At 43.9% G+C, this 26,155-nt stretch overlaps 1 protein-coding gene across 3 annotated transcripts; it reads right to left on the reverse strand.

The window, feature by feature from the left end:
• Positions 1-75: 75 nt before the first annotated feature.
• SCTR (secretin receptor) lies at positions 76-24,301 on the reverse strand. Of its 3 annotated transcripts, none has more exons than XM_088058736.1 (13): positions 23,979-24,300; positions 20,443-20,569; positions 15,924-16,034; positions 11,960-12,063; positions 11,566-11,663; positions 10,477-10,606; positions 9,512-9,665; positions 9,362-9,422; positions 8,756-8,825; positions 6,023-6,114; positions 5,791-5,929; positions 5,584-5,625; positions 76-4,543 (listed from the first exon to the last, which is right to left on the reverse strand). In XM_088058736.1, exons 1-13 carry the CDS (start codon positions 24,054-24,056, stop codon positions 4,367-4,369), a joined length of 1,383 nt encoding a protein of 460 aa, XP_087914862.1. In that variant the 5' UTR covers positions 24,057-24,300; the 3' UTR covers positions 76-4,366. The 3 variants fall into 3 exon arrangements, with proteins under 3 accessions (XP_087914862.1, XP_005519690.3, XP_014105137.2); XM_005519633.3 differs by having other exon boundaries at positions 10,477-10,609; positions 23,979-24,297; XM_014249662.2 differs by lacking the exon at positions 15,924-16,034 and having other exon boundaries at positions 10,477-10,609; positions 23,979-24,301.
• Positions 24,302-26,155: the final 1,854 nt, after the last annotated feature.

The raw sequence follows: 26,155 nt of genomic DNA on the forward strand, positions 1-26,155 counted from the left end.
CATTCTGTGTGTTTACCCAGCTAAACTGATGATAAAATGACTGCTTGGCGCTCTGCCAAGCTCTGACCAAGGGAACTGAGGCCACTACATGCTCCCCTCTCCCTTTCCCTCCAGTGTGTCTGCACCAGCCCAAGAAGCCAGCACTGCTTTCTTGTCTTGCAAAACAAGAGGGGCAGTCAGCTGTGTTGCTTCGTGGGAATTTGAGATAACCTCGTAGGCGCTTTAATGATTTCCTGCTGTTGCATGTGCTCTGTTTACCAGCTAAAGAGCTCTTTCCTGTGTCCTTCACCTTCCTGTTCCCACACTGCACCCCGTGTCTGAAGCATCCTTGCTCTTTTCCTCAGCTCTGCTTGTCTGGCCTGCAAGAAGTGCTGTCTGAGTACAAATGTGTTTAAGTCTTTCTCTCAGAGCTCACTGAATTAGCAGGTTTAGTTAAATGTCAGGAAAATAGCTTCCCAGCTACACCACTGAATTAGTTTATGTAATCTCGAGTTAATTAGCACCTGGTGCTCTCTTTCCAACAGGAGAGGTCATTGGCCTGTCTCAGTTTAATATCTCTTAAAAGCAGGGTAATGAACATCACTTCTTGTTAATGAGCCGTTTAGACTTAGTAACTAACTTTAATTGGACACTTGTACACAAGCCATTGCCTGTGGATAAGAATAAGGAAATGTTGATACAGGGATATTGATGTTATAAATGTTGATACTAGCTGAGGAAGTATCCTTCCTGGACTGTATTTTTCCAGAGTCACAGAATGGTTATGGTTGGAAGGGTGCACTGGAGGACATCTAGTCCAGCCTCCCTGCTTCAGTAGAGTCCCCTAGGGCACGTTATTTTAAGTCTCAAATACATTCATCAGCTGTGCTTGTAGGGACACCAGGAATGGGGTTAAGCCTTGCTTGCTTTTTCCAAGCCACAGGAAGGTGATTACAAAGATGCATTATATGACTGTCCTCACCTGCTTTCTCTTTCCCTCTCCTGGGATACATGGTAAGCTGATAATGGCTCTTCTTCTCAACCTTCTAAGTCAGCTAGTGCATGCAAGAAGGGCCTCATTTCTGCATGAAAACAAGGTCTGCCCCAGGCAGTGTCCTGGAAAGGGGTGTTGCCTGAATTCCTGGGGCTTCTCACCTTCACTGGACCCAACCCCGCTGAATCGGTACCAACCCTTCTGAAGCAGCCCATTTCAGCTCTCCTGCACTCAGGCGTTGCACAATGTAATTGTTCACGGCACCACTATTGGTTTTTTCTCTTGACAGTTTTGCTAGGAACTTCCTTGTTGCCATGTTGGAGAGAAAATCCATTGATGACTTCCTCTTAAATTCATTATCTCTTAGGCTGCTGATGCTCAGGCTGGAGGTGCTGACTGCTATGCTGGCTCCTCAGGGCACCTGGAGTGAATAGCCAGAGGCTGTCACCAGTGTCCCTGAACAATGATAACTATTTGGGTGGAAGGTGGTACTCAGGACCTATTTACTGGTAAAGCCACCTGCTTTACGTTGAATACCCAGGACTTTACATTGAATACCCAGGACTTTACATTGAATACCCAGGAGCAAGTGCAGTGAAAGGGAAGTGGGTGGGCTCTATGAATATGGAGTTTGTGTTCATTCTCTGTGCCTTCATCTCTTGTTTTTCCATTGCTTGCTGAGATCTGCTTTCCTGTTCCTCATCTGCCTATAAACATGTCAATGTCCCCAGAGCTAAGGAGCTCTTTTCTCTAGTATCCTTCAGCACAGCTAAACAAACAAGATTCCCCAGCAGTGCAGGGAGCCTTTGCAGTGCCTGCCCAGGGGATGGGGGAGGTAAGAACCCGTCCCCCTGGGGTGGTGTTTGGCAGCAGCTTCCTGTGCCCAGCAGAAACCAGGATAAGGTCACAGCATCACAACTCCAGTGGCTGCCTGCTTCTGGTATCTTCCCGAGTGGACATGCCCTTTGCCAAGAGCTGAGGACTCCAAATTCCAGCTGACATCCAGGAGTTTTTATGGAGCCTCAGCTCTTCAATCAAACAAGGCTTGTGCTTGCTGCCTGAAGCAAACATGTTACAGAGAATCTGGGAATAATTCCTTTTCTTGGTTATTTTGGGCAAGACAAATAAAACCAAAATGGCCATGTAACACAATAATTTATGCTACAACTGGGGGTTTTAAATATAAAAACCAGCAACATTTTTTTTTCTGGGGCATGTGGCATGCCCCTGCACAGATAGGTATTATGCTCAGCCTGGACTCCTCCCAATGTTGTGCTGGTCCTAATTATGCACTGCAGGACTGTGCTATTACAGTGGCTCGTGTGAGAGCCAATAATTACATCAGATCTAATTAATTACATGTTATTGTGTCTCTGAATCTGTATTTCTTCATTTATGCTGGAAGGAGGCACTTGCATTTAAAACAAACAGCTGCTTTGGCTTGAAGGATGAATGTTTAATTCTCAGAGAGGGAACATACAAGTTGTTTCAGCCTTCCTGGTCTCATAGGCCAGAGAGAAAATTAGGGTTACATTTTTTCAGAAGTATCTGACTTGCGCTGGGACAGAGTGACTCCCTCAAGAAGTTCAGAGGCTCTGCTTGGGTGAGTCAGCAAAAAGTGGGATCTTTCATTCCAGCCTTCACAGAGGGACTTTCACTTCTCCTTTGGTCATGGGACTGATCCTGCTTCTGTTCTTCCTTCTACTTGTTTTGGCTGATTTTTAAAGGACAAAGCCATCTTGAAACCTTGCTATTTCCAAAAATATAAATTTAAAGTAATTCCTTGACACACGTGCCAGTTTACATCATCTCATTTTTTTTTTTCCTGGTCATAAAGAGGTTCAGCTCTCCTACTGCTGGGTGACCTGCATGAGCCAAGAAAGCTGGAGCAACCACAAAGTTCTCCCTGCTGCTGAGTGCCCTTCCTCTCCTGGCTGCCCTCTGTGTGCTGCTGCCTGCAGCACCTGCTGCACCAGGGAGGGTGTGGGATAACTGTCAGCACTGCCAGTGAAAAAAAAATACTATTTTCCTTAATCTCAGAGTTTCAAAGAGAGCTAACAGCACTCAAAAACCTGCTTTGGTACAGGTAATTTAAGCTTGAATATATCCTTTGAACTCTGCATGTTTGTCTCCTGATAAAATGGTAGAAGCCTACCATTTGGTGTAATTAAAAGCTCTTTGGAGCAGTTTTGGCAGAGGGGGTTGGGGAATGCTGCTCAAGCAGCATTTGACATGCCATGCATGTTTTGCCAATGTCTTGTAGGTGATCCTGGAGGAAGGAGAACTGATAAACGCCATTTGCTTTTGGTTCAATCATCTTTGCCCTTGAAGACACCCAGCCAAAAATCTCCACAACTAGGGAAATGTGGATACAAAATCAAGTAGGAAATTTGATTTCCTTTATCAGATGAATTGTTTTATCCCTTTCCTGTTCAAAACAGGGAAATTTACTTAATAATGTCCTGAAGAGCATAAAGCTGTGATACTTTTTGACAGCATATTACAGTGCACAGCCTTGCAGATTTTAGTACACTGAGGGACTGTATACTCTAAAGAGACTTTTGGTAGCCACTAGGATATTGTTTTTCACTAGATAGCTTCTACTGTTCAGTTCAATTGAGCTTTTGATGTCTCAAGAGCTTTCATTTCTTCACTTCAAATACAATCTGGTCAAGTCTCAGAGGTACAGACACAATAGGGATGAGCTATCTTGTTGAAGTTTTTTTTGGTCACTGTTGGAATATATTGTAATAGCTTTTTTACTATTTAAAAATTACACAAATATCCAAATTGGACCACCCTTGTTTCCAAGGTCTCCACTGTTAAAAGAGGCAAAGGCAAAAGCCTGTCTGAACCTGTCGCTGGAGCAATGGATATGCAGTCAGAGAGGAAATTGGAGCTCAGCTGTACCTTATGTTCTCAGCGTCCATCATCCATCACCACAACAGAAGGGCTTTGAACTTTGAGAAATGCTAGGCATTAATTTATTTTGCATTTCAAACCCATGGAGGATGGCACATAACCTTCATCATATAAAATTCAATATCATCCCAGCTTCTGCAGCAGAAGAAAGGGTGAACATCAAAAAATCACTAGCCTGACTTAGCCTGGAACATGTTGGAGAGCCACATGGAAAATGTAAGGTCACATTTAAAGTAGAACTAACAGCAGGTGTGGAAAGAAACACAAATTACTGTGGCCAGAAACTCATGGAAGAGCATAATGTTTTGGCCCATTTTGCTTTGCAAAATAACCATGGTGCTGCACAGGATATACACAGATGTGCTCCAAGAAACGTTGATCTACAGCCAAGTCCCGCTCTGGATATGGACACAAGACTCCCAGCTCAGTCCATGTGTATCTGAGCATGGAGGTACCTTCAGGTGCACAGGGTTAAAGCACACTTGACCTTTGGAGGGTTCCTCTCCTGTGCTCTGGTGGGCTGGACCTCACCATGTGCATCTCTTGAGTGAAGCCACTTCCTCCGTTACTCGCTGAGGTGCTGAGGTGCTGACGCCAGTGTTTGCTTAAATGCCACTGCCTCCATTTTCTCTGAACTTCCAGCTGAACCTAGGTAGAAATACTTAGTTCAGCTAGTTTATGTTGGTCACAAAATACTCAGTTCAGCTAGTTTATCTTGGAACCCTGCACTGCAGAGAGCAGTGTAACAGGAAAATGAGAGCGGGAAACCTTTGCCAAGGTTTGGGCTTATTTATTTAAATCCCAGTTGAAAGGGTTAAGGCAGGGCCTGTTTCTTGACACTTCCAGTGATACTGTTGTTGCAGCCACACAACTTTCTATTTAATTGCAGGTGAAACTGTTCACAGAATCTAGCTGGCCTTAGGAAGTGTTTGGGTTAGATTTTTCCAGAATTTTAATTTTAGATCTAAAACCAGGACATTTTGTCACTCTAAGGTACAAAAAAAAAAAAAAAAGGCAGATTTTCTTTTCAAAACCATTTTTCTGAACCTTGTTGAAAGATCAGTCAGAGCATTTCAAAACCCTCCTTCATTTCAAAGTGACTTTTTCTTAGGCACTGGTTTTGCTCTTTTTTTCCCTTCCAATTAGCTCTAGATTTTCCAGGTTTTTGTTTCCCCCCAACCTCTACCAGCAGCAGCATTTCAGAGTCGAAGTTCTGTCCCAGAAGCCTGGGAGTTGTCATGCAACTACAAAGGTAACGGTCCCTCTATCAAAAGCTTTACCTTATAAGAATCCTAATAAACTTGGGCTGGGTACAGCTTTTGATAGATTCCCTCCTAAGGATTGAGTAAATAAAACAGCCATGGATGGGATGGCAGATAATGGCACCAAACATCAGAACCAGGTGTCTGTCAGTGTGACTGTGTGAGGGATGGTGCTCCCACCCTCAGTTCCCAGACAGTAATAATGTTATCTGATTTATGAAAGGGTTGCAGTAGTTGAGAGGTGAAGTTTGCATCTGGCATACAATTAGCTAGGGTTGCCAGGTCTAGGAGGAATTTCATGAGTGATGTTAGGTAGCTGGGAAGAAAACCCTCAGACAAAACTTGTAATTTATTTGGGGTTGTATCCCACTGATTAATGAGGCATGCTTCAGCAATAAAAGAGAGTGTTATACACACAAAACTCACCTCACCATTAAGAAAACAATAAAGTACAGCCACAACAAAGCCCTAAAAGATAAAAGAATTGTGGTCACAGGACTGCAGTGAATGAGAATGAGGCATCTCAAGGAAAATCAGACAGCTTGGATTGCCATTGGAAATTCAAGTCTGTTGCAGTTATATGTTCTAACTCTTTTTCTTATTTTAAAGAAAAAATAGCTTGTCAAATATTACCTGGAATGATCCAAGAGCCAATTCAAAAAACAGCTGAATTTCCATTGTGCCGCTGCTGGCATCCTCAGGGAAAAAAGCAAAGATGATATAGTGGACCCCAAAGAGAGGGATGAGGAGGAGTGTTGACTTTGCAAGTCTCCTGAGAATGAAAACAGAAGGAAAAGCTGGTGTAGAAGGAGCAAGAAATGCTTGTGGGGCCTTGAATGTCTCATAAAGGATGTAAAGGACATACTTGTATTGGTTGAAATCACTGCTCCGTTTTTTGGGGGAGCTGAGTTTCCTCATCAGGATTCTTAAAATGTTGACAAACAGAATGAAATTAATCTGAAAAAACAAACAAACAAAGTAGGAATGCAAAAGCAACCCACCAAGCAAGAAGCCCAGTATCCACTTATGTAAATGGCAGGTATCAGCAGAGCCACTTTGGAGGGTTTGGACCAGGAAGAAAGAGTAGAGGGTTTGGGGCTGGCCTGCCTGTGTTCATGTTGCCATCCCAATCTCTGTTCCTGCTTCTCCAGCCTACTTGGCCACCCTGGGCTTGGATCCTGGCTGTCTTCCCTGCTAGTTTGCTACAGCTTTAGTTATGGAGATGGTCTGGGCTTGTTACCCAGGCAAATCACCAAAGGGCAGGAAAGCAGGAGCATCGGTTTTGTCCCGTCTGGCTGTGGGGTTCCGACAGCCTCTGCACAGTCTGGCCTCACTTTGGATGCCAGCAAAGGGGCAGCACTGGAGCTATCACTTGTTAACTGGGACTACAAGTTCTCTTTGTTCGCTGCCCAAAACACTCCGTGTGGTTTGGGAGCACGAGGCAAAGCAGTTAAAAGCTGGGAGAGAAGACAGTCGACACTGGAGTTCTTCTTTTTGCATTTTCCCCCTCTCGAAGGGTGGATATCAGATAAAAATGCTGATCTGCTCGGTTTGGGTGCAGATGAGGCAACAGCAGCTTCTGCTCGTTTGACCCTCAGGCAAAGAGTGGGAGTAGCAGGGGAGGTAGAGCCGCCTGAGCCTGTCTGTCTGTCTGTCTGTCTGTCCGTCTGTCCCGCAGCCAGCGCCTCGCACCCCGTGGGGAGCGACCTCGGGCTGATTTGCCCTTGGCTTGCGCAGCCTGCAGAGCTGTAGCCCCTGTGCAACACCCTGCACCGTGGCGGGTCCTTAACCCTTCCCCGAGCCGGGAAACACCGCGGCAGAGGCGCATCCTCCTCGTGGTGGGCTGTGCGTGCCTGTGGGCATCCGAGCGGGGCTCTGGGGTGCTGGGTCTGGGTTCTTTAAAGTTACTGGATGGAAAGGGAGCAGCTGTGGCTGCTGAGGGAGTCTGGAAAGGGCTGGAAATTTGGGGAAGCCAGGGAGGGAGAAGGAAGAGTAGAGCTGGGAGGAACTAAAGGTGGAGAGCATGAAGGAAAGAAATACTTCAGGGCTGGTAGGGAGCAAAGGAGGTTCCAGTCTGGGTATTCTGAGATTTTTAACCCATTAGGTCAGGGAAGAGCCGTGTAGGCTGAGCAGGACTGATAAAAGCCACAGGGGAAGGGGGAGCGGCGGGATTCCTGCCCGGAGGAATTGCCCGCGGGCAGCGCAGGAATGAGCGAGGGCCTGGGAGCACAAAGGTGTTTATCGGTGCTGATTTTCTGCCCTTTGAACTGCTGAAGGCTGTGAGGAATACAGAGATAAGACCTGAATTCTTAAGATCTGGCTGTTTGTTTGGTTATGGGCTTGAGTAAAGCCTCTTCTGGGGGAAACCTGCAGTCATGCAGGCGGCTTCTGCCTTCAGTAGCTTAAACAAGGCAGGATCAGCATTCTGAGGACACTTGGAAGGCGATAGCGGGTGGGGGCGGCCAAAAGATAAACTAAGATTGTGCTTTTTGTCTTGCAGAATGCCTGGTTCTTGTTGACTTTTATATATTGCTGAGTGGCTCTTGGCATGAGGGTTGTTTCACTAATCAAAATAAATGCCATGGCCTCGTTAAGTTGATCCCAAATCTCTTGTGCGGTCTGCTGCTTGTCTTGTGGGCATGCAGGATTGCTCACTGGTCAATAGGAGTAGAACTTTAACCCACCATGTCTGCTGCCTGGGTTTCCGAGAAGTGTGCAAGTGTTGCAGTTTGTGTTTTGCAAGTAAAATGTTTCTTACTGGAAGCCTGAAAACCTCAACCAGCCCTTGGGGTCTCACTAGGAATGTCAGCAGGTTACTTGAGAGTAACCAGCAGTTCAGATTTCTGGTCTAGGGTTTCAGACAGGTCATTGCAGCATGGTCTGACCCAGAGCATCTTCATCAGGCAGAGCAACAATCCCGAACAGCAGCTCCAGCCCCCTGGTACCTAAGGCTCTGAAGGAGAGTATCAGCAAATGCTCAAAACACAGGTGTTGAGTATTATACACACCAAACTGCTCTTGTCATCACTACTGCCTTGCACTGGGCAAGCTTACACTGAGTTTCAACGCCTGTGCCTTAATTCACTGGGCAGTGCCTCAGTGCTGTCCACTAATATGTGGTGCATGCAGCCTGTGAGATGTTTTCATTCCTGAAAACAAAAGCCAGTGGTCATGTAAGGCAAGTTGGTTTTGGCTTTGCTGAGAGAAGCATTGACCAGCAGACACAAAAGTACTTGTACTGAAATGTACAGCCACTCATTTCTCCTCTGGAGCTTTCCTTGAAACAGTCCAAAACAAGCTTCCACAAAACAGCCAAGATCATGTGAAATCAACAGGATGTGGAAACCTGATCTTCAGGCTCTTGCTTCTTGGGAGGACACTCTAGCTTTCCCTGTGAACTTAGCTTTGGGGCATTAGTTACTGTCTAAGTCCTGCTAAGCAGAAGTTGCTTAAGCAATAATTCATGGGTCACACCAGTTCAGACACATGCCTAAGATCAGTTCATTAACACACTTCTAAAGCATGTTGAGTAGATGAGCTCTGACTTCACAGTATTTAAAAATACAGTTTGAATCTGCTTGTCCCAGAAAAGACTTACAAAAATAGACAAAACTATGGGGCCTCTAATGATCCACCAGGTATTGGCATCAGTGTTAATGTCCCAACACCTGTAAAAATAGAAGAGAAGGTGCAGTCAGTTATCAAAACACTGGTATCTTTTCAAGCAGGTTTAGTCTGTTTTGCACCTTATTCTCTCATTCTCTTCTCTACAAAACTAATTTCCTGTTCTCACTGAGTGGTACGTGTCTGACAGAAAACTGCCCAGCTGCACTGGACAGAAATAGGTCCTTCCCTTAAAGTAGGGGAACACTGTTCAGAATTTTGAAAGGGAAAAGATAAAAAACCAAAGTTTCACCATTCAGAAAATTAAATACTGATGCTGAAAACATTGTGGTCTGAATTCATACCTGAAGGCTACTTCCTACCCTTGAAAATGTTCATATGGAATTGGAAGCTTTTTCCTGTATTGCTCAGCTGTACCTCTACTCTACCCATGCTAGGATTCAGGCTCCCACCACAGCAGGATGTTGATTGATTTACTTGCTTCCAGCAATTAGAAATGGGCAGGACCCCATGGAACAGCCTGCACAGGGGCTGCATGCTCCCCCTGGCATGCCAGCTTCCTCCACTCCATACCACTTACCCAATATTTTCATGGAGTTGCCTAGCAGTCGCCCATGCAGCCACAAACACTGTTGGGGCACCTGCAATTGGAATAACCAGTTACTGCTTCACAAGTCCATCCCAAAGGCAGACAAAACCCAGTTATTCTCACTGAAAGGAGAACCAGTACCCCATCCCAGGGAGATGAACCACCAGAGGAACTTCCTTTCCGAGAAGAAAGAAATCACCAGGAGAGTGTGGAGGTACAGCCCTTCCACCAGGAGCCAGCTGTAGTTAGACATGATGCAATACTGAAAGAAGACCATGGTGAGCTTACAGCCAGCCTGAGGAAAGAGAGGATAATTAGCTCCTGCCTGGGTTTGTGCCTACCTTCTAACAGAGAGAGCAAGCTGTAAATTAATCTTGGCAAATAGAGATTTTATAGCAATTAGGGGACTAAATGGGTGTCCTCGAGAAAGGGGTTCACATGACAAGAAAGCAGAGCTGGCACTCCTAAATGCATTAATCAACTGCCTCACTAGAAGAGCTGAATGTGTCATGGACACTTGGATTCAGGTTACTGTCTCAGGGGAATTTCACTGTTATTACCTTATTAGTACCAGTAACACTAATATCACCTCAGAGAAGCACGTGGATATATTGTCAATACTTTTTTTCCCAAGAAAAGCAGTTGATAAAGACAAACTAAAATGTTCTCAACATGTTAGTTTTTGCCACAAAAATCCAGCAAATCCAGTAGGTTAAAACAACACAAAAGAAGCCTATTTTTGTTCCTCTCCCTAATTCTTATCTTTTAGTTTATAGCATTGTCCATCATCTCCAGTGTTGCTCACCCCTCCTCACATCCAAATTTTCAAAATAGTTTGCTGCCAATAAAAAGAAGAAGCCAAAAACATTTCAAAATTTGGGAGGTCCCAGACTCTCTGAGTGCAAGCCCTTATCTCACTATCAGGTCCCACACTGCAGTGTAAGTCAGCAATATTTAATGTGTTCTCAGAGAAGGGGCAGAGCATACCTCTCTTCTCCCATAACCCCTCATGATGAATATAAAGCTGGGATGGGGATTTCCTTCCCCATACACTAAATCCTGCTGGGAAATTGAGGGGTGGAGCAAGCTGGTGAGCTGAGGGTTACCGTGTATGCTCCACAGTAATTTGTGTCTTCAGAGGAAAACAAGACAGCATCCTTGATGAAGTTGGATGAGGCTCGCAAAATGAACGATGTGAAGAGATGCATGTGGATGTAGTTCCTTGTGCAGCGAAGTCTTCTGCAAAAAAAAAAAAAAGAGAGAGATCCAATGAAGTGACATTCCTCACCAATGTAAGGAGCCTGTGGCTGTAAACAGCAGGTTTCAATCCTTAGTAGTGATAAACTGACAAATGAAGAACAGTGTTGTTCTGTCTGTGAATGGAAGAGTAATACATCTCCCAGGAGGGACATCCTAGAAAAAACCTTAAAAAGCTACAGTCATATCTACTCCACTCGGGTACTAAAACAAGCTGAACATTGCCAGGAAAATTCTGATTTCATGCCAATATGCTTGTTCTAGCATCCCTCCCTCTTTTCTGGAGTAACATGAACCCAAGGTGTTTTTTCACATCTGGATGAATCTATTTATTCTGCCAGCACAGTGCACTTGTGCCTGCAGTGCTTTCTGTATTAAATCTCCACATAGTCTGTGTCCAGAGGCTGTGCAGCCTGAATATAAATTTGCAAAGTAGTTTGGTTTCCTTTTGCCCAGAGGTGCCGCCCTGACATTTACTGTAAGGGAAATTAATTTCACTGAATAAGCAGCACAGTACAAATTCCAGGTTACAGGCATGAGTGAAGATAAGCTGAATGTCAGATTGCTAATAGAAATCTGGAACACCTTGCCAGAAGTCAGTGCAGTGGCACTTAGAGCAAAGTTTTAGCCACAGTCCCAAGTGGGGAAAAGAGCAGCAGGGGGAAAGACACTCTGCCCAAGGGACACTGAAATAATGGGAAGATCTCAGCAGGGAGTTGGTGCAAATGCCATTTGCAACATGCATCCAGCTGTGATTTGGAAAGAAAAGGAGAGCACAATATAATGAGCAGCCCTGAAATTTTGTCATGTCAAATTATGTGAAGGTTTTCAGATATACTTCAATTTTAAGTTTGCCCGGAAAGTCAATAGAAGGGTTTTTGTCAGCTGAGATGACCAGAAGTCCTGGCCAAAGACAAACCAGAGATGCTTCTCCTCACCTGAAGGAGGCCAGGACCACTAAGGCTATCATCAGCGTCACAAGGGAGGTGCAGTAGCCGATGGTGTACATGATCTTCAGGGTCATGAAATAGGAACGCTGCAGGGGAACATATAATCACATCTTTACCTTGCCCTGCCTGGTAGAGATCAGCCCACACCAAAAGAAGGATTCCCTCCTCCTATTTAATGAATAAATTTTCTTGTAAAATCAGCTACTGAAATTTCACCCTGAGCAACAATTTCCAGTCACTTGCAGGAAGTATTCATGCTGAAAACCGCCAGTAGCAATAGCCCCACCTGGGTTAAATCACAATATCAATCAGTCTCTCCTAAAAATCTTTCTCCCCTGGGCCCCAGAGCAGCAGATCTGTGGCCATGGGCACTCAGACTCACTCTGGCCTCGTTGGTTGTGTCGTTGACATTGTAGCCACAAGCAATATCAGGTCTTGGGTAGGGGTCTGACCAGCCCTCGCTTGTGCAGTTTCGGTACACAAAACCTGTGCGATAACAATAAAAAAAGACAGAATGGGTATGACCATTTCCAGCTGTATCTTTGTCCTCGTGGTTCAGTCACTATGTAGGGTTGCTCCAGGAGCCAGGAGATTATGTTGCCCCAGGCAGTGCACTCTGCATAGCTGGAGGCGAAATGCAGCTGAGCTGATTCTGTTGATACTTGCCCAGTGTACTTGTATGGGTCATAATATTATTTACCCTCTCAGGGATGACTGTGATGGATGTGTTTTTATTAATTGCAACATAAATAATACTGCTCAGTACATCTGGTGTTTCTTGGCCACTATTCCAAGATCAGCAAACACATGACTTGTTCAATCACAGATTCAAACTCCATGCAAACCTGATACTCTGCTGAATGCTTCCACCTCCTTACTGTGGTTTGTCATGCTCCAAATAGAACACAAAACTGTAGACGGTCACAGATTTTCAGTAAGATTTAAATGAATACTAAAAGTCTTTTTCCCACACTGGGCATTATTTTACCCTGTTGATTTCCTTGTTTGCTTGCAAATTAAAGGTTTGGAAGAAATTCTCCTCACTTAAGCTCAACTTCTGGAAAGCTGAGTACTTGAGTCCAACTGTGTCCCTTGTGGCTGTCTTCGGAGAAAAATAGGCATTTGCAGAATTCAGCTCATTTTTCGTATTGGTGTCCGCAGAGGGCAGTTTGTCTGACCCTCTTCTGCTGGGATGTCTGACTTTAAGACTCCTAATGCTGAGTGAGATGAATGCCCAGCAAGTTGCTTATGGCTGAGTGGGATAGTTTTGAACTTGTCCATATTAATGTTTAGTCCCAAAGTGGAAGTGGGAGGTCCTGTCCAACACCACTTACAGTGTCACTGGAAGAAAGTGGCCCTAGCAGGTGTGTATATTATGTGCTGAAGAGAAACTTTTACAAAGAAGTAAAACCACTGTCCACTGTTCTAATCACATTGATCTGTACGGTAAGAATCATACTTCAGAAACATGGGGTGAAATCCTGTCTTCGGTTCAGTGATGGCAATGCTAGCAGGTATTTAAAGGGGACATGAAACCAGCAGTCCTTCTTTGTACAAGCCTTGCCAGAGGGCACCATAAAAGTCTACTTTTCCCCCACACATTTAGCCATTAGGACTTTAGGGTGTCTGGCTCTTGCAAAACATCCCTGCAGTGCAGAGGGAACTGACAGAGATGCATATGCAGCGGTGTTTGGCAATGGTTTATCCTATTTGGATCCCTGCTTGAATTGTCAGGACAGAGTCAGGGCTTCTGCTACCTCTGGGCTAATGCTGGTGACCTGACAGCATGCCTGCACTTGATTTGAACTCACCTCTGTAAACCTGCAAGGCACAGCAAACATGCTTAGAACCCTGAGTGGGAAGAGCTCTGGGTGTGTCATTATCAGACTATTATTCTGATGCTTTTTTGAACATCTTGTTCCAGCTTAGCATCTTTGAAAGGGCCAGGCTTGCTTTATAAGCCAGTTTTTCTATGTTTGAAAAGAAACATAATTTTTCTATGCAGGCAAGAAACAGCTCTCCCAAAAGGTTCTCCCCAACTTGTCTTGGCACCCAGCAAGGGGGTGGTGTGGTGGCAGATTCTCTACTTCAGTGTCAACTATTAAGACATACTTACTTAACTCAGAGCAAAGCACTGTGCTTGTAAACATGCCTGTGACTGTTTTGTGCTCGAGGCTGTCAAAGCACATCAGACAAAAAGAGGTGGAGCTCTGTGTTGGTGTTGCTGTATGCAAAAGGAGATTATGCCAGGAACATCATGTAGATGAACACCAGGAAAATTTTAACAGGGCTTCTTGGTTATGGGTGACACACACACGTGGGAAACTGCAGCATGCTCCACTCAAAGCAGACTGGGGATCTGCAGTCTGTCTAAGGATTTGGCTTAGTGTTGTTTACTGGTACTTTGGAATTGCCTGGGCAAGAAGGAACTCTGGCTAAAGGAACTCTGGTTGTGGAACTGGGGCCATCTGATGTGGCCTTTGCCTCTGAATCCTCAAGACTGTCACACCTTCCTTCACTCCATGCCTGAGACACCATGGTCAGTTCTGTTACTTGGTTCCAGATAACTTTGTTTCTTTGGTCTGCTATGTAGAAAGGGACCAGACAGGCTGGGCTGCAAATGCAAGTCTAGATGTGAGCACGGAGACCAGGGTTTGGGCAGAGCTCAGAGCCATCCACATGGTTTAACATATGGGCCTTTGGCATTTGTGGCTGCCCATCTGCTTTGTAAGTGGTGAGGAGAGAACCTTTGCTTTTCCTTTGAAGCAAGCAGATCTTTGTTTTTCTTTTTCAAAATTGTTTCAAACAGGGCAATGACTGTAGCAATAAATAAACTGAGAAGTCACAAGCCAACCACAGTATAAAATCAAAGAAGGTGGCCATGAGAATGAGGTGAAACTATTGCTGCCTTTGACCCAAAATGCCAGATGCAGACACTGAAATAATATGCTAGTGACGATGGACCAGGTCTTGGGGATCTGTTTTGAACACTGTCACTCTGATTATTGTTTATCAGTTTCTTGATAAGGAGGGCAACTAAAGTTTAAGCTGACTACCTCCAAGATAATGCAGTAAACATCTGAGATGTAATTATGACCTTTGGATGTACAAATTCCTGTTTTCTTCCCCGGTGAGAAGGCCAGAGGCAGGGAGCAGTTCCCTCTAGTGGCTGTACCAGCAGGGATTTCAGTTACTGCATTTAAGGGCCGGGATCACTCTGCTAAAGATGTAGATGCCAGACGGATGGTTTCTCCAGCGATCTATGCCTTTGTGTAGTTTATCCTTTGGCTTTAAATCAGATTAAAGGGCTCAAAGGGCAGATAATGTTCGTGTGTACAGAAAGTAGCAAGGTTTCTATTTTAATCTGAGTGGCTCGTGTCTAATTTCATTTAAAGAGCACTAAGTGCTTCTCCTCTGAGTTATGTAATCTTTATTAGACAATCTAATACTTTGTCTCCTGTTCCTCCCTTCATAAAATGAATCTGTCTGCTTTTCTGTAAGTACTGGACCTCATTAATCTGTGCCCTATAACTGAAGAATGCGAAACCCTCTTCTCATTTGAATCATTAACTCCCTAAAGAGAAATGTAAACACATTTCTTGGGCATTACTGAAAAGCAGAAATGAACAAGAAGCAGGCTTACTTAATAGCTCATGATTACTGTAGCCTTCTGGGAGTAAATTTCACTTCATTTCTAGCTTAGATATCCCAGAAAAAGGACAATAAGGATTGCTTGAGCTCACCTCTGTTTGAGTGAATTGTTTGGTGAGCCATGAAACCTGAATTTCCGTGAGATTGTGCCACTTGTATGGATCCTTTTACAGGAAAGAGAGAAATCCCCATTGCAGATTATCTCTTGATGAAGGCAAAAAAGGGGATATTTTCTGCCTGCCTAGCTGGATGTTTTGCCAAAATTCATGTGAACCTAATGCTGTGTGAAGTTTTGTCCCCACCAAGCTCCTCTGGGACCAGCCACTGTCTCTAGGAGTTATTAAAAGGAAAAGACAGAAGTAAACACAGCACCTGAGTGGAGAGAACCCTTTCCTTTAAGAAACCATGCTAAAAACATATTTTTCAGGATAATATTTAATTCCTGCACTTTTTTATGTCTGGCTAGAAAAAACAAACACTTAAAAGATCTTGCTACTTTAATTCCAGGCTTCTTCATGTTCAGCTTAGTGTTGGAAACAGAGCTGCTAAGTAACTATTGTTCTTTAAAAGAAGGAGAGAAAAAAATTCAAGTTCAGACCTGAGCATGGTATCTTTGTAACTAAATAAAAAATAAAGTGTTTAATAAATGTTTAATAAAAAACACCTGGGCAAGAAAATCATCATTTTAGCATTACCTTTTTTCCCAGTCAGCATCTGGAAGAATTCGGGGCAGTGAGCATTGACAGTCTGTCCCACAGTGGATGAAGGCCAGCAGCTCATGTTATCCCACATTCCAGCACATCTGCCTGGGGGTGGGCAACAAGGAAATACCATACAGTGACATAACACCATGAAACTTCTTCCAACAATGAAACACTTGGACGTCTCCAAGCAGCACAAGACCATGCAATATGTCCCACGGACCAAGGCAGCTCCAGGAACAAAGATTCTCAGTGCTCTGAAAAGCAAGCTGGATGAGACAGAGCAACTCCTGCTGAGACCTGGATAGGACAGAGCAGGTCCTGATTGCTTCAAACCAGCCCTAGCAAGCTCTCAGACCTGTCCCATTCTTGTCATTGTTCCCACTGGTCTCTACTAGACACACAAATAGCAATTAGAGTAGTTCTGAACTTCACATCAGGCCTTTTACTTCCTAACTGTTTGCTGGTAACTACTGAATGGCCCTGGAAAGATGAAGGAAATCACATGGAAATTTTTTAACTTATTTTCAGTCTTTCTAAAGCTTTCACATTGAGTCATCCTAATCCTTTCCTTACACAGCATTTTTGTAAATAGGAAAACATGCAACTATATGACCCTGCTTGAGCAGGGAGGTTGGACCAGATGGTCCATTGGTCCCTTCCAGCCTCACCCGTTCTGTTCTGTGATACTGTGACTAGGAGCTTAAACAGCTTCAGGATGATACTTAAACCACAGATCACTTAAATCACATCAGAACTTAAATTGTTCTGAGTTGCAAGGGACCCACAAAAAGAGTACAACTCTAAAGTGAATGGCCCATTTGGGGATCACACCTACAACCTAGACATCATTAGCACTGTGCTCTAACCAGCTGAGCTAATCTCATCATACTGGAGAAAGGATAGAGAGGAACAGCATCAATGTCTTCCTTTTATCACCATAAATACTCTTTCACTGTGCTCAGGCTGTGGTGAAGTGAACAATGCCAACAAACTACTCACTGAGCTTGGCTGCCCAGACTTACCCATCTCCCTCAGTTAGGTGCAAGGGCTGCTTATTTTATGGATAGGCTTTGTCAAGGTCCCTTCTCGCAGTCAGGGAGTCAAGTCACCCTCAACTTGACTGTATTGCCATCTGACAGGGCTGGTAGAGATGCATCAGGGAGCTCATCTGGTGGCCACTGCAGCAGAATATGATGGTGATCTCTGTCGCCCTGAAAACTCAGCTTCTGAGCTTGCTAACATAGTTTTCTAAGGACTTTCCCAGGACAGTAACTGTAAACATAGATATGTGTACATTCTTTCTGTTACACGTCTTGTGATGGGCATCTCTCATGGCCAGTGCAGTGAGAAAGTGTTATCCTGACCATCCAATCCCTGGCCATGGTAGGAAGCCTATAAATCCTGGGAGGAAAAATAAACTCTGCTCTTTCTTGCACCACACCTCAACCTGTGTCCGCGTGATCTATTCATCTTCAGCGGTAACAGATCTCTACTTAAACATCTTGTTTAGGTGCTGCATGTTGCTATGGATTAATTTTGGCCTGAGGTTCAGAGTGTTAGTGGAGAAGACCTACATTTGATGCTCTTTGTAGCAAAGAGAAACTGCAATCCTACCATTTCTTATTTTGCTCTTCTCCAGATACAGGTTGAAATCATTCAAACTCATTCCCTTTTGCCTCCACTCCCTGTCAATGGTTTTAGCACAGCCCTCTGAGGTTTCTGCAACATAACAGGGGAAAGAAAGGCCACTGGGGCATGTCAGGACTACCCTGTGCCTGCTGTATTCCAACGTGTGCCGTCTGCCCTGCATGCTCCCTGAAGGATGAGGGAGGAAGTGCTGACCAAACACTCTCCTCAAACACTTCACGTTTTATAAGGCCAACCTCCATTAGCCTGACAAAAATATTTACATTTCTAGAAATGTATTTATTTCCTCCTGTGCAAGAGTCCTAATGCCTGAAAGTACAGAGATATTCACAGCCAGGGCAGCACCTCAGCCCTGATGTCCTCCCTGTGCCAAAGTTGATAAATCTTGGAAAGGATTTACTTCAAAGCAAAAGTTTAAAGGCAAGCAAAACTTCACCTTGGGTGATATTTATGACTTGACTTCCCACATTGTTTAGTTTATCAAACCTTCATGCCAACACCCCAGGCATAAAACCTCCAAATCAGACCAAATGCACAGAAAAACCTGGCAAAATTATGATGTTGGGTGGTTTCCATCCAGGAAGAGAAAACAAAAATTAGCTGAGCTATTCTTCCTGCAGGTGAGCTTCTTGCCACTCGTCATGGATGAAAGTTGGTATCTCCCATCCCCAGCTAGATAAAGAGCCTCAGGGTGGAGACAAAGTACAGCAACACCTCCCTCACATGGCCCTGTGCCCTTTGGGATCGCACTCAAGCAGCACTCGGAGCATTCTCCCAGCAGCAATACACAGTGTCACTATGATCAGGGGTTCCAGGTCTCCAGTAGCTTCCCCACCCTGCTCCTTGCTCCCAAGAGAATTTTCTTGTCTTCACTCATGCACAAAAGAGTGTAACTGTGTCTTGGGTTATGTTAATATTACACTGCTCCCTTTCCCAAGCTAATGTTATCATAAGGGCAGAGTCCCTTTTCCCTTTTACTGCAGGAGGATAAGAAACACTCACTGCTCAGGTACCTGATTCCCCAGCAATGAACTTCTCTGTTTGTGCCATCTTCAGAGGAATGTGAGCACTGCAACAGAGATGTCATGGTGGAAGTTTTTCCCCTGCTTTGTCCTTTCTCCTGCCTGTGCCAGTCAAAGCCACCTTTATTCCTCCCTGCATGACCCACCAAGGGTATGCACTGAATTCCTCAGCTTTGTTTCTTTCTTCCTCAAACTGAAAGCCTTGTATGGGATTTTCTCCATATGGACTTAAGGCATGCAGATACTTTAAAGGCTGGAGGTATTTTCAGATGTTCTATTTCCCAGAATAGAAGCATTACCCCCTAATTTACCAAGGTAACAAATCCCTCTTAGAGTTTGGTAGAATTTTAGGTAGAATTACCCCATTAAAAAATTCCAATAACAAAAGGCCTTGAGTGGATTTTAAGATGTGGATCCAGTTTAAAATTGGATTAAGTCTCTGCTGAGAAGCTACTATTTGACTGAGATAGAACAAGACCGTCTGTAAAATGGTATTGCCTGCTAATGCTAGTACGGGTCCACACCTGCACGGTCCTGTGGAGTTTTACTTGTCTGCATCTGTGGAGCTCTGGTGCCAAGGCAACACAGAGCTGAACATTAGAGCCATCTCACAGGATCAAAGCAGAGAAAGAAATAGGCTGACAAACCACCCTCCACTGAAGGAAACAAACAATACTGATTTATTAATATCATCAAACTTCTTCATGCAATGAAATAGACCTGCCTTGTGGAGTACCTGGAAGCTTGCCATAAGGTATTTTGTCACTGCTACATGGCTGCAATGCCCTGAAGCTGTGCTCACACCCATCAGTCTGCAAGGGACAGGGATAAAACAGTGACAGAGAAAAATGCAAGGCATCCTAAGAAACCAAGCAATAGATCTTCCCTCTGAGTTCTGCCCTTTGGCCGGGACATAGTGGACTGTTCTGTGTCTCCAACACTCTGTTAGAGGGGAAATTTTTGAAACCAAGAACACACTTTAATTCTAGCTCCACAGGGTTTCCTGTCTGTGGCCAGGAGAGCCTGCACACAGCACATCTCATGGGAGCTCCTTCTCATGCTGGTGAGAACCTTGCCCATGTTATGGCCCACAGAAATGATGCAGAATCAGCTCAGTCTGTGAGATGCTGTGAGTGACACAACCCCATCCTTAGTGGTGATGGCTGGTGACACACAAAAAAATAGTCACATTGCTGCCTACTCCCAATGTTCTGAGATGCTGACCCAGCAGCTGCTCAGGGGAACTAACACACAGTTCACAGACAAGGTTTAATAATCTCTTGCACATGACCCCAGTTGCTCAGCTGTGAAAGCGAAACTGTCTACATGATGAGGACACAGTACCACAACTTTCCCAGGCCAAAAAACTCTTTTATATGATGATAAATGCTCACTGAAATTCAAGAACTCTGTTAGGTGACAGTAACTTGGAACAAGGAGGAAGCAATGAGAACCTTCAAGCCGTGGGATTTAAATGTTGGCTGCTGATCTTCATTGATTTTTAAGGTAAATAGTTAAGTAAATTTACACTTGCTGGGGTGATTTTTTAAATTATCCTTGTCCAAGAAGGGTTGCAATTTGCAAGATTTTGTTGCTGGTGTGTTCTCCAGTTGTGAGGATAACAGTCAAGCAGCTGTTCCCACAACTCTTCCTGTCACAGTAAGGTCAAAATCCCACTCTCAAAGCCTTGTAACAGATCTTACCCATTTTTTTGCTCCTAAAGGAGAGATGTATACTAAGTGCATACCTTCTATGGGAACAGATACTGGGGTATCTGAGTTTGAGGAACCCAGTTCATGTGAGAGCAGCTTTTATCATGTGCATTTGTTCAGTCTTTTTACCTGAGCTCAGGAGCAGACCATTTTCAGTCGTTCTGTTCCTTGCCTCCAGGGAAAGAGTCTCCACACACTTTTCCTCCTCCCTTTTCAGGACGCCCAGAAGGTCACAGACAGGTGGAATAGCTTCGATCTACAAATTTTAAAAGCAGTGGAATCACTTTTCATCTTAAAACATATAAAATCTCAACAGAATCTACCCTTTTTATGCTCATATTACCCATGGAAGTCTATCATTTGATTGTGGGCAATATTTCCTTGAAATACAGACAGTTTTCCCAGTTAAGTCTGCATTTTTGTAGTAGCAGCTGGCAAGCACAGACTGAGTTTATGTCTTCTCTCTTTTGCTGACATTACTGACATTGAGAAAAATGTGTTATTCCGCTAAATTAAGTACATGAACAGGATGCTCTTCCAAAAGACTGCAGAAACATCCAGAACACTGCTGGAGTCTCCTAGGGTAACAGAGAATTAATCACTCACCCATGGCAGTGTTAAACCATACACCTGGCAGGTCATTTTCCTGGGCACAAGTGGTCCAAATATGCCCACTGGTTGCAGACCACCTAAGCCTGTTTCACTGCTACCATCTGGTAACTTCAGAAGCCCACCTGAATGCAGAATCTCACCCAAATTTTTGTGAGAAGCTAGATTGTAATTTGCCCTGAGGTCATTTTCTCATCTTCCCAGCCTCCTTTCTCATAAAACCATGTAGAAATGTTAGTGTTCACTCAATCCTGACATAGCAATTAAATGTGTGTTTATGTTTTATGCAGCTGGACCAAAATGAGTGAAAAAATCAAACAGCTACAGACCATTAAAATGACAAGTATTGAAAATCATTGCACAGTTATTTGCAGGACAAGGTCTTAACAGATACATCATTCAGGAAAAAAGTACTTTTACCCTTTCTGTTATTTTACCGGTGTCTATTCCTTTTGACACAAGAGACCTGAATATAAGTGGATGCCCACTGTAATGTATTAGAAAATTTCTAACGGATAAACTCAAAATTTCTATAAATTCTCACTATGGAAATTTTATGTACATATATATAAATGCATATGTATCTATATACATAATGAAGAGATTAAAAGTCAGTCATCAGTCTCTATTAGTTGAAAAGTATCAGACAGAATTTGTTTACGTTCTTTGTTCAAGAAAGTTAACCCATCACATTACTGCTCAACTTAATAAATCTTGTAGCATTGCTGATCACTTTCAGATTAGATTTGGGAGAAAGAACAATCCCTGAAAACCTTATAATGAGAACTATTAGTTTTCTACAATTAAATTTTAGCATATCAGACATTAGAGACCATATTCCCACTGTTTTGGCTGGAAATTTTTGTCTGGTGTGTTCCTTATCTTTCTCCCTTGTCTTTTGTGTGTCATGAAATAATGAACTAGAAATAACCTATTTTTTCACAATGTAATGAATTTTCTGGAATCACACATGCAAAGACTTTATATGAAAGAAACTCTCTTCTGATGCCAGTATTTGAATGCTGAGCTTTTGAAATGGCCAACGTAACCAACCTGGTTTGCATGAGGGTTTTTAAGATGATACTGAACATATGTAAAAATAAATGCTAGGAATCATGTCAACAATGATCTCAGGAACAGGGGAATACTCCATCTTAAAAAAGCCTTTACACTGTGTGGGTTCTGTTTTCCTTTAAGAAATGTGGATCCTAAGAAAGTTTTAGTTTTAGAAAGATTTAAATTTTCTTATTTCTTTATGGCTAGAGTGAGGCCACACACTTTTAGCACACCCAGTTGTGAAGATCACCCTGATGATCTGATACAGCATTGCTTTTTTATACTAAATGTGTTGTTCAAGCAGGAATACAGCATAGGTAGTGCCTTACAATTACTGTTTTACCCCACAAAGTGATGTCCACCTTATTCTTTTTCAGCTGGATACCACTTCCTGGTAATAGATGTGCAATTAACAGGATTTTAAGCCCAGGGAAAGCAGAGAGCTTCCAGGTGTAGGCTTAAAGACCTTGTTTTCCTCCATCATTGTCCCTGAGCCAATCTTTGCCAACACTGGCATCCGAGGGGGCAGGCTGGGTGTGAGCGCTAGGATGTTTGCGGAGTGATGTGAAATCTGTTTCCCCTGCCATGGCCGGATAACCCCACTCTGCTACCAGCTGTGCTCCATCTCACTCGTGTTTACCATCCACAAGTGGGAGCAAACAGCCTGCCCCTGCTGCTTGAGAACGAGCAGGAAGAGGGGCTCCTCTACGTGCGGTTTCTATGTCTCTTCCTAAACAGTTCCCTGAAACAGTTTTGATCTCCTTGACACTTCACCAGCTACTAAAAGGAAAATTAACTCTATCCCAGCTGAAACCAGGACAGACAGAAAGACATCCTCATATTTTGTTTCAAGACAAGATACCTAATCCATTCTAAACAGAGATAACTGTGATAAATAGATCTCCAGAATAGGCAAAAAGCTGTAATATTAATAGCAACAGCCAAGACAGCTTTTAAAGTGTGAAATGAATGGATCTAAACATTATTCATAATTCACAGCCATTTAATTTTAAAATAAGTGGATTTAGTGTAATGAGAGGATTTAAGGAGCAAAAGATGCCTGGCAACATGAAAATAGGTATTTTGAAAGATTAGAAGAACCAATAGAAGGAGGTGCTCTTGGAGACACCCTGAGCAATGCCATCTATTTACAGAGTTCTTTAGGTAGTACTAAGAATAAGAAATCAAAATTACAAGAAACCCATCACAGTCACTGTTTTTACTGCAGAAGATGACCAAAAGGCAAAATATTTGAAGATTGCATTCACTCTGTTATTAAAATGTCTAGGCAGAGCTCAGGTTTTCTCACAGTTGGAGCCAAATCCCCTCTGGGACAAATAAATTGATTTTTCCATTTGTTGTAATGAAACAGTGATTTGATCCTAACTACTCACACCCAAGCTGGACACATTTCACCCCTTGCTTTATATGCATTCAAAATCTGAATAACCTGAGCAGCACCTGGAGATCACAGTCCAGGTTCCACTCTCCTTTCTGACTGATCCAAGCACCTGGAGCTCAGCAGTGACAATCTGCCTCATAAATCTCAGTGAAGTGATAAAACTTAAAAAAAACAAACAATTCAAACTTTGTGGTGTAAATATCACTTCACATTCCTTTAATCTGAGTCCAGGAAGGCACTGCTAGACATGGGCATTGCCCCTTACAGGATTGATTGCTGGTGTAAATCAGTAAAGCTTCTCTGAAAGGGGTCAAATCTTTCCTCGTTCATCACAGCACCTGCTGTGTTTGTCAAAGTGGGTTAGTAACACTGCTGTCTTTATAAAGGTGGGGAAACTGAGGCATCCAGCATCTAGTCATATGGCCACTGTCAATTAGTGCAGGAAGCAGCAGAAGCAAGTATAAAATTTTAAAATCCCAGGTTCTACACAGATCTTTCTAAACAGAGACACCACCACTTCATGGAAGAGAGGTGCTCAGAATTTCTCAGATAACATGTGATTCCATGCAAACAGGAATAAATAGACCTGAGCACCTACCGGGACAGCTGAAATCCAGAAGAAGATCACCCACATGGTCCACATAGTCAAACACTCTCTGTTTTCTTCATCTCTCATGCATCAGAGGTCAGCAAGCTCTTTGTATGCTCCCCAGCGTGGCTCCTAGCTCTTTTCACTTCATCCTTTTCCCTCCTTGCGTTTTTCCCTTCCCAGCTTTGACCATCCTTAGCCAATGTTTCTCTCCAGCTGCTGAGCTCTAGAGAGCATCAACAGCGACAGGACCCCCTCCTCCCATCCACCCTGCAAACTCTCCTCCTCCTTTGCAGAGGCGCCCTGTCCCAAGAATTACAGCACCTCTTGAGCATGTTCTTACTGTTGTCTGCCTTCCTTCCTGGCTATTATTCACTGTTATCGACGGGTGTCGCTGGGTAATGATCATTCCTCATGCTCCCACGATAAGGGACCAAGCATGACTCCCCTGTAAGATGTCAGCCCCACAGTGGCAAGGGCAATCAATCAAGGGGAAGTACTGCCCTGGAATAATTGCTCTGCTGAGAAGCCTGAGTTGGAGGAATGTGATTCAGGCTGTCTGCACTGCTTCTGCTCTCGACAGCTCTGCACATGTTTCCCACAGGGAGCACACAGCCCTGAGAGCCAGAAATCAGGACGCTGGCAGATCTTGCTGCAGGTGATCCAGCTGCCTGCATGTCCCACCAAGCCCAGCTGAGCATAGCTGCCAGAGCCAAAGACAACTTCTAGCCTGGGATAAACAGGGAATCTGCTCTTCCCTTCAAAAGAGGACTCCAAATACTCCCTTGACTTCATCATCTTATTCAGCATCTGAAGAAACAGCCAGTCTGCATTTCATCCCAATGCTGTAGGCTGCAATGAGTCATTGTATTTGGATCCCACTGGTACCTCATTTTTGGGATGTAGATTCCAGACATCCTGGGTTTCCCAAAGACCATTCTTTGGCAGTCCCCTCACCTGTCACCAGAGCACTCTCTGTTGTTCTGGTTTTGTTTCTGTGGCAAAACTATTGTAAAGGGGCTGTGTGCTTAGCTGGGTGTGAGCTCCCAGCTGCTGAGGCAGGCACTCCAGACCCTTGCTTTCACATTCACTTCTAGCACAATACTGAATATGGCTTCAAAAAAGAGCCAAAGTTTGCACGGTGTACCAGGGCTCTTTCTCAAAGCATGACAGTCCTCGGCTTGTCTCAAAACATCTTTTACCACCTATTCCAATTCACCACCACCAGACAGGTCAAATTTAATGAAGGGCTACCCAGAACACATATGTGCTCCAGGTTTACCAGTAAAGTCAATGACTAGGAAAAATACATGGCTAATTGCCTGTGTGCAGAAAATCCTAACATTGGATTAAACAAGTCATCTGCTGAGCAGCACAATGAAGGAATTTGAGTTTCCTAGCAAGTGCTGCCCTTTCCATGCCCATCTTGACTCCAATTCCTCTCTGTACGTGCTTGTGAAGATCGTTGAGTTGCAATGCTCCCTCTTTCCCTACACACCATCCTCCTCTCTCCTCGCAGTCCCAGAGCAGCAGCCAGGCAAGCAGCAGCATTTGCTTAACTCCACACTAGCTCTGTCCTGTTCATCCACCACACTCACACAGCATCCTTCCCCCCAAAATGGCAAATGCTTTGATCTTCCTTGCCCCAGTCCACTAACCTTGTAGTGATTTTCATTTCTTGAAGACATTTGCTTCCCCACAGAGCTTGGTTGAAAATATCAAAGGGTTAAACAAACTGTTGAAAGGGGGTCTGAGAGGCAGCCAGACAATGTCACTGTAGTAGTCAGGAGGAACCACACTGAAAATGCTGCATCATCTCGGTGGGGTGCCAATTCTTTCGCTCTCTTCCTTTGGCTTAAGGAATATTTTATTACTCCATTCATATTGCAGCATCTTCCCCTGAAAGCCAGCACTATTTCTTGCATTTATGTAATTGAGAAAGCTTTGCTTCTGAATATACTTTGGAATATGGGTTTTTTTCCAAAATAGGCCCAGGAGCTGGAGAGTCAATGTTGGATTTAAATACCAGTGGTGTGAATTAATATTTTGTGATCCTCCCATTTTATTCACATGAAGAATGAGTGTTTGAAAGAAGATGGATGCAAAATAAAACATGGGAAATTCTCACCTGTACAAACCATTGCTTGACTCACAGCAGATGTCAGCCCAGTGGGATAAACAGGGAG

Source organism: Pseudopodoces humilis, chromosome 8 (genome assembly GCF_049639895.1).
Source record: "Pseudopodoces humilis isolate 2021_Gansu_Grassland_sample_001 chromosome 8, ASM4963989v1, whole genome shotgun sequence".
In the NCBI taxonomy this organism is placed as follows: domain Eukaryota; kingdom Metazoa; phylum Chordata; class Aves; order Passeriformes; family Paridae; genus Pseudopodoces; species Pseudopodoces humilis.

Bases quoted from the DNA above. Each gene is read 5' to 3' on its own strand.
- SCTR (XM_005519633.3), bottom strand. From the start codon at position 24,056: ATGAGAGATGAAGAAAACAGAGAGTGTTTGACTATGTGGACCATGTGG. The intron at 16,035-20,442 runs GTAAAAAGACTG...GCCCACCCCCAG, and splicing joins TGGTCTGCTCCTGAGCTCAG to GCAGATGTGCTGGAATGTGG. The intron at 4,544-5,583 runs GTGAGTTTTGTG...ATTTCTACCTAG, and splicing joins ATTGTTTTCTTAATGGTGAG to GTTCAGCTGGAAGTTCAGAG.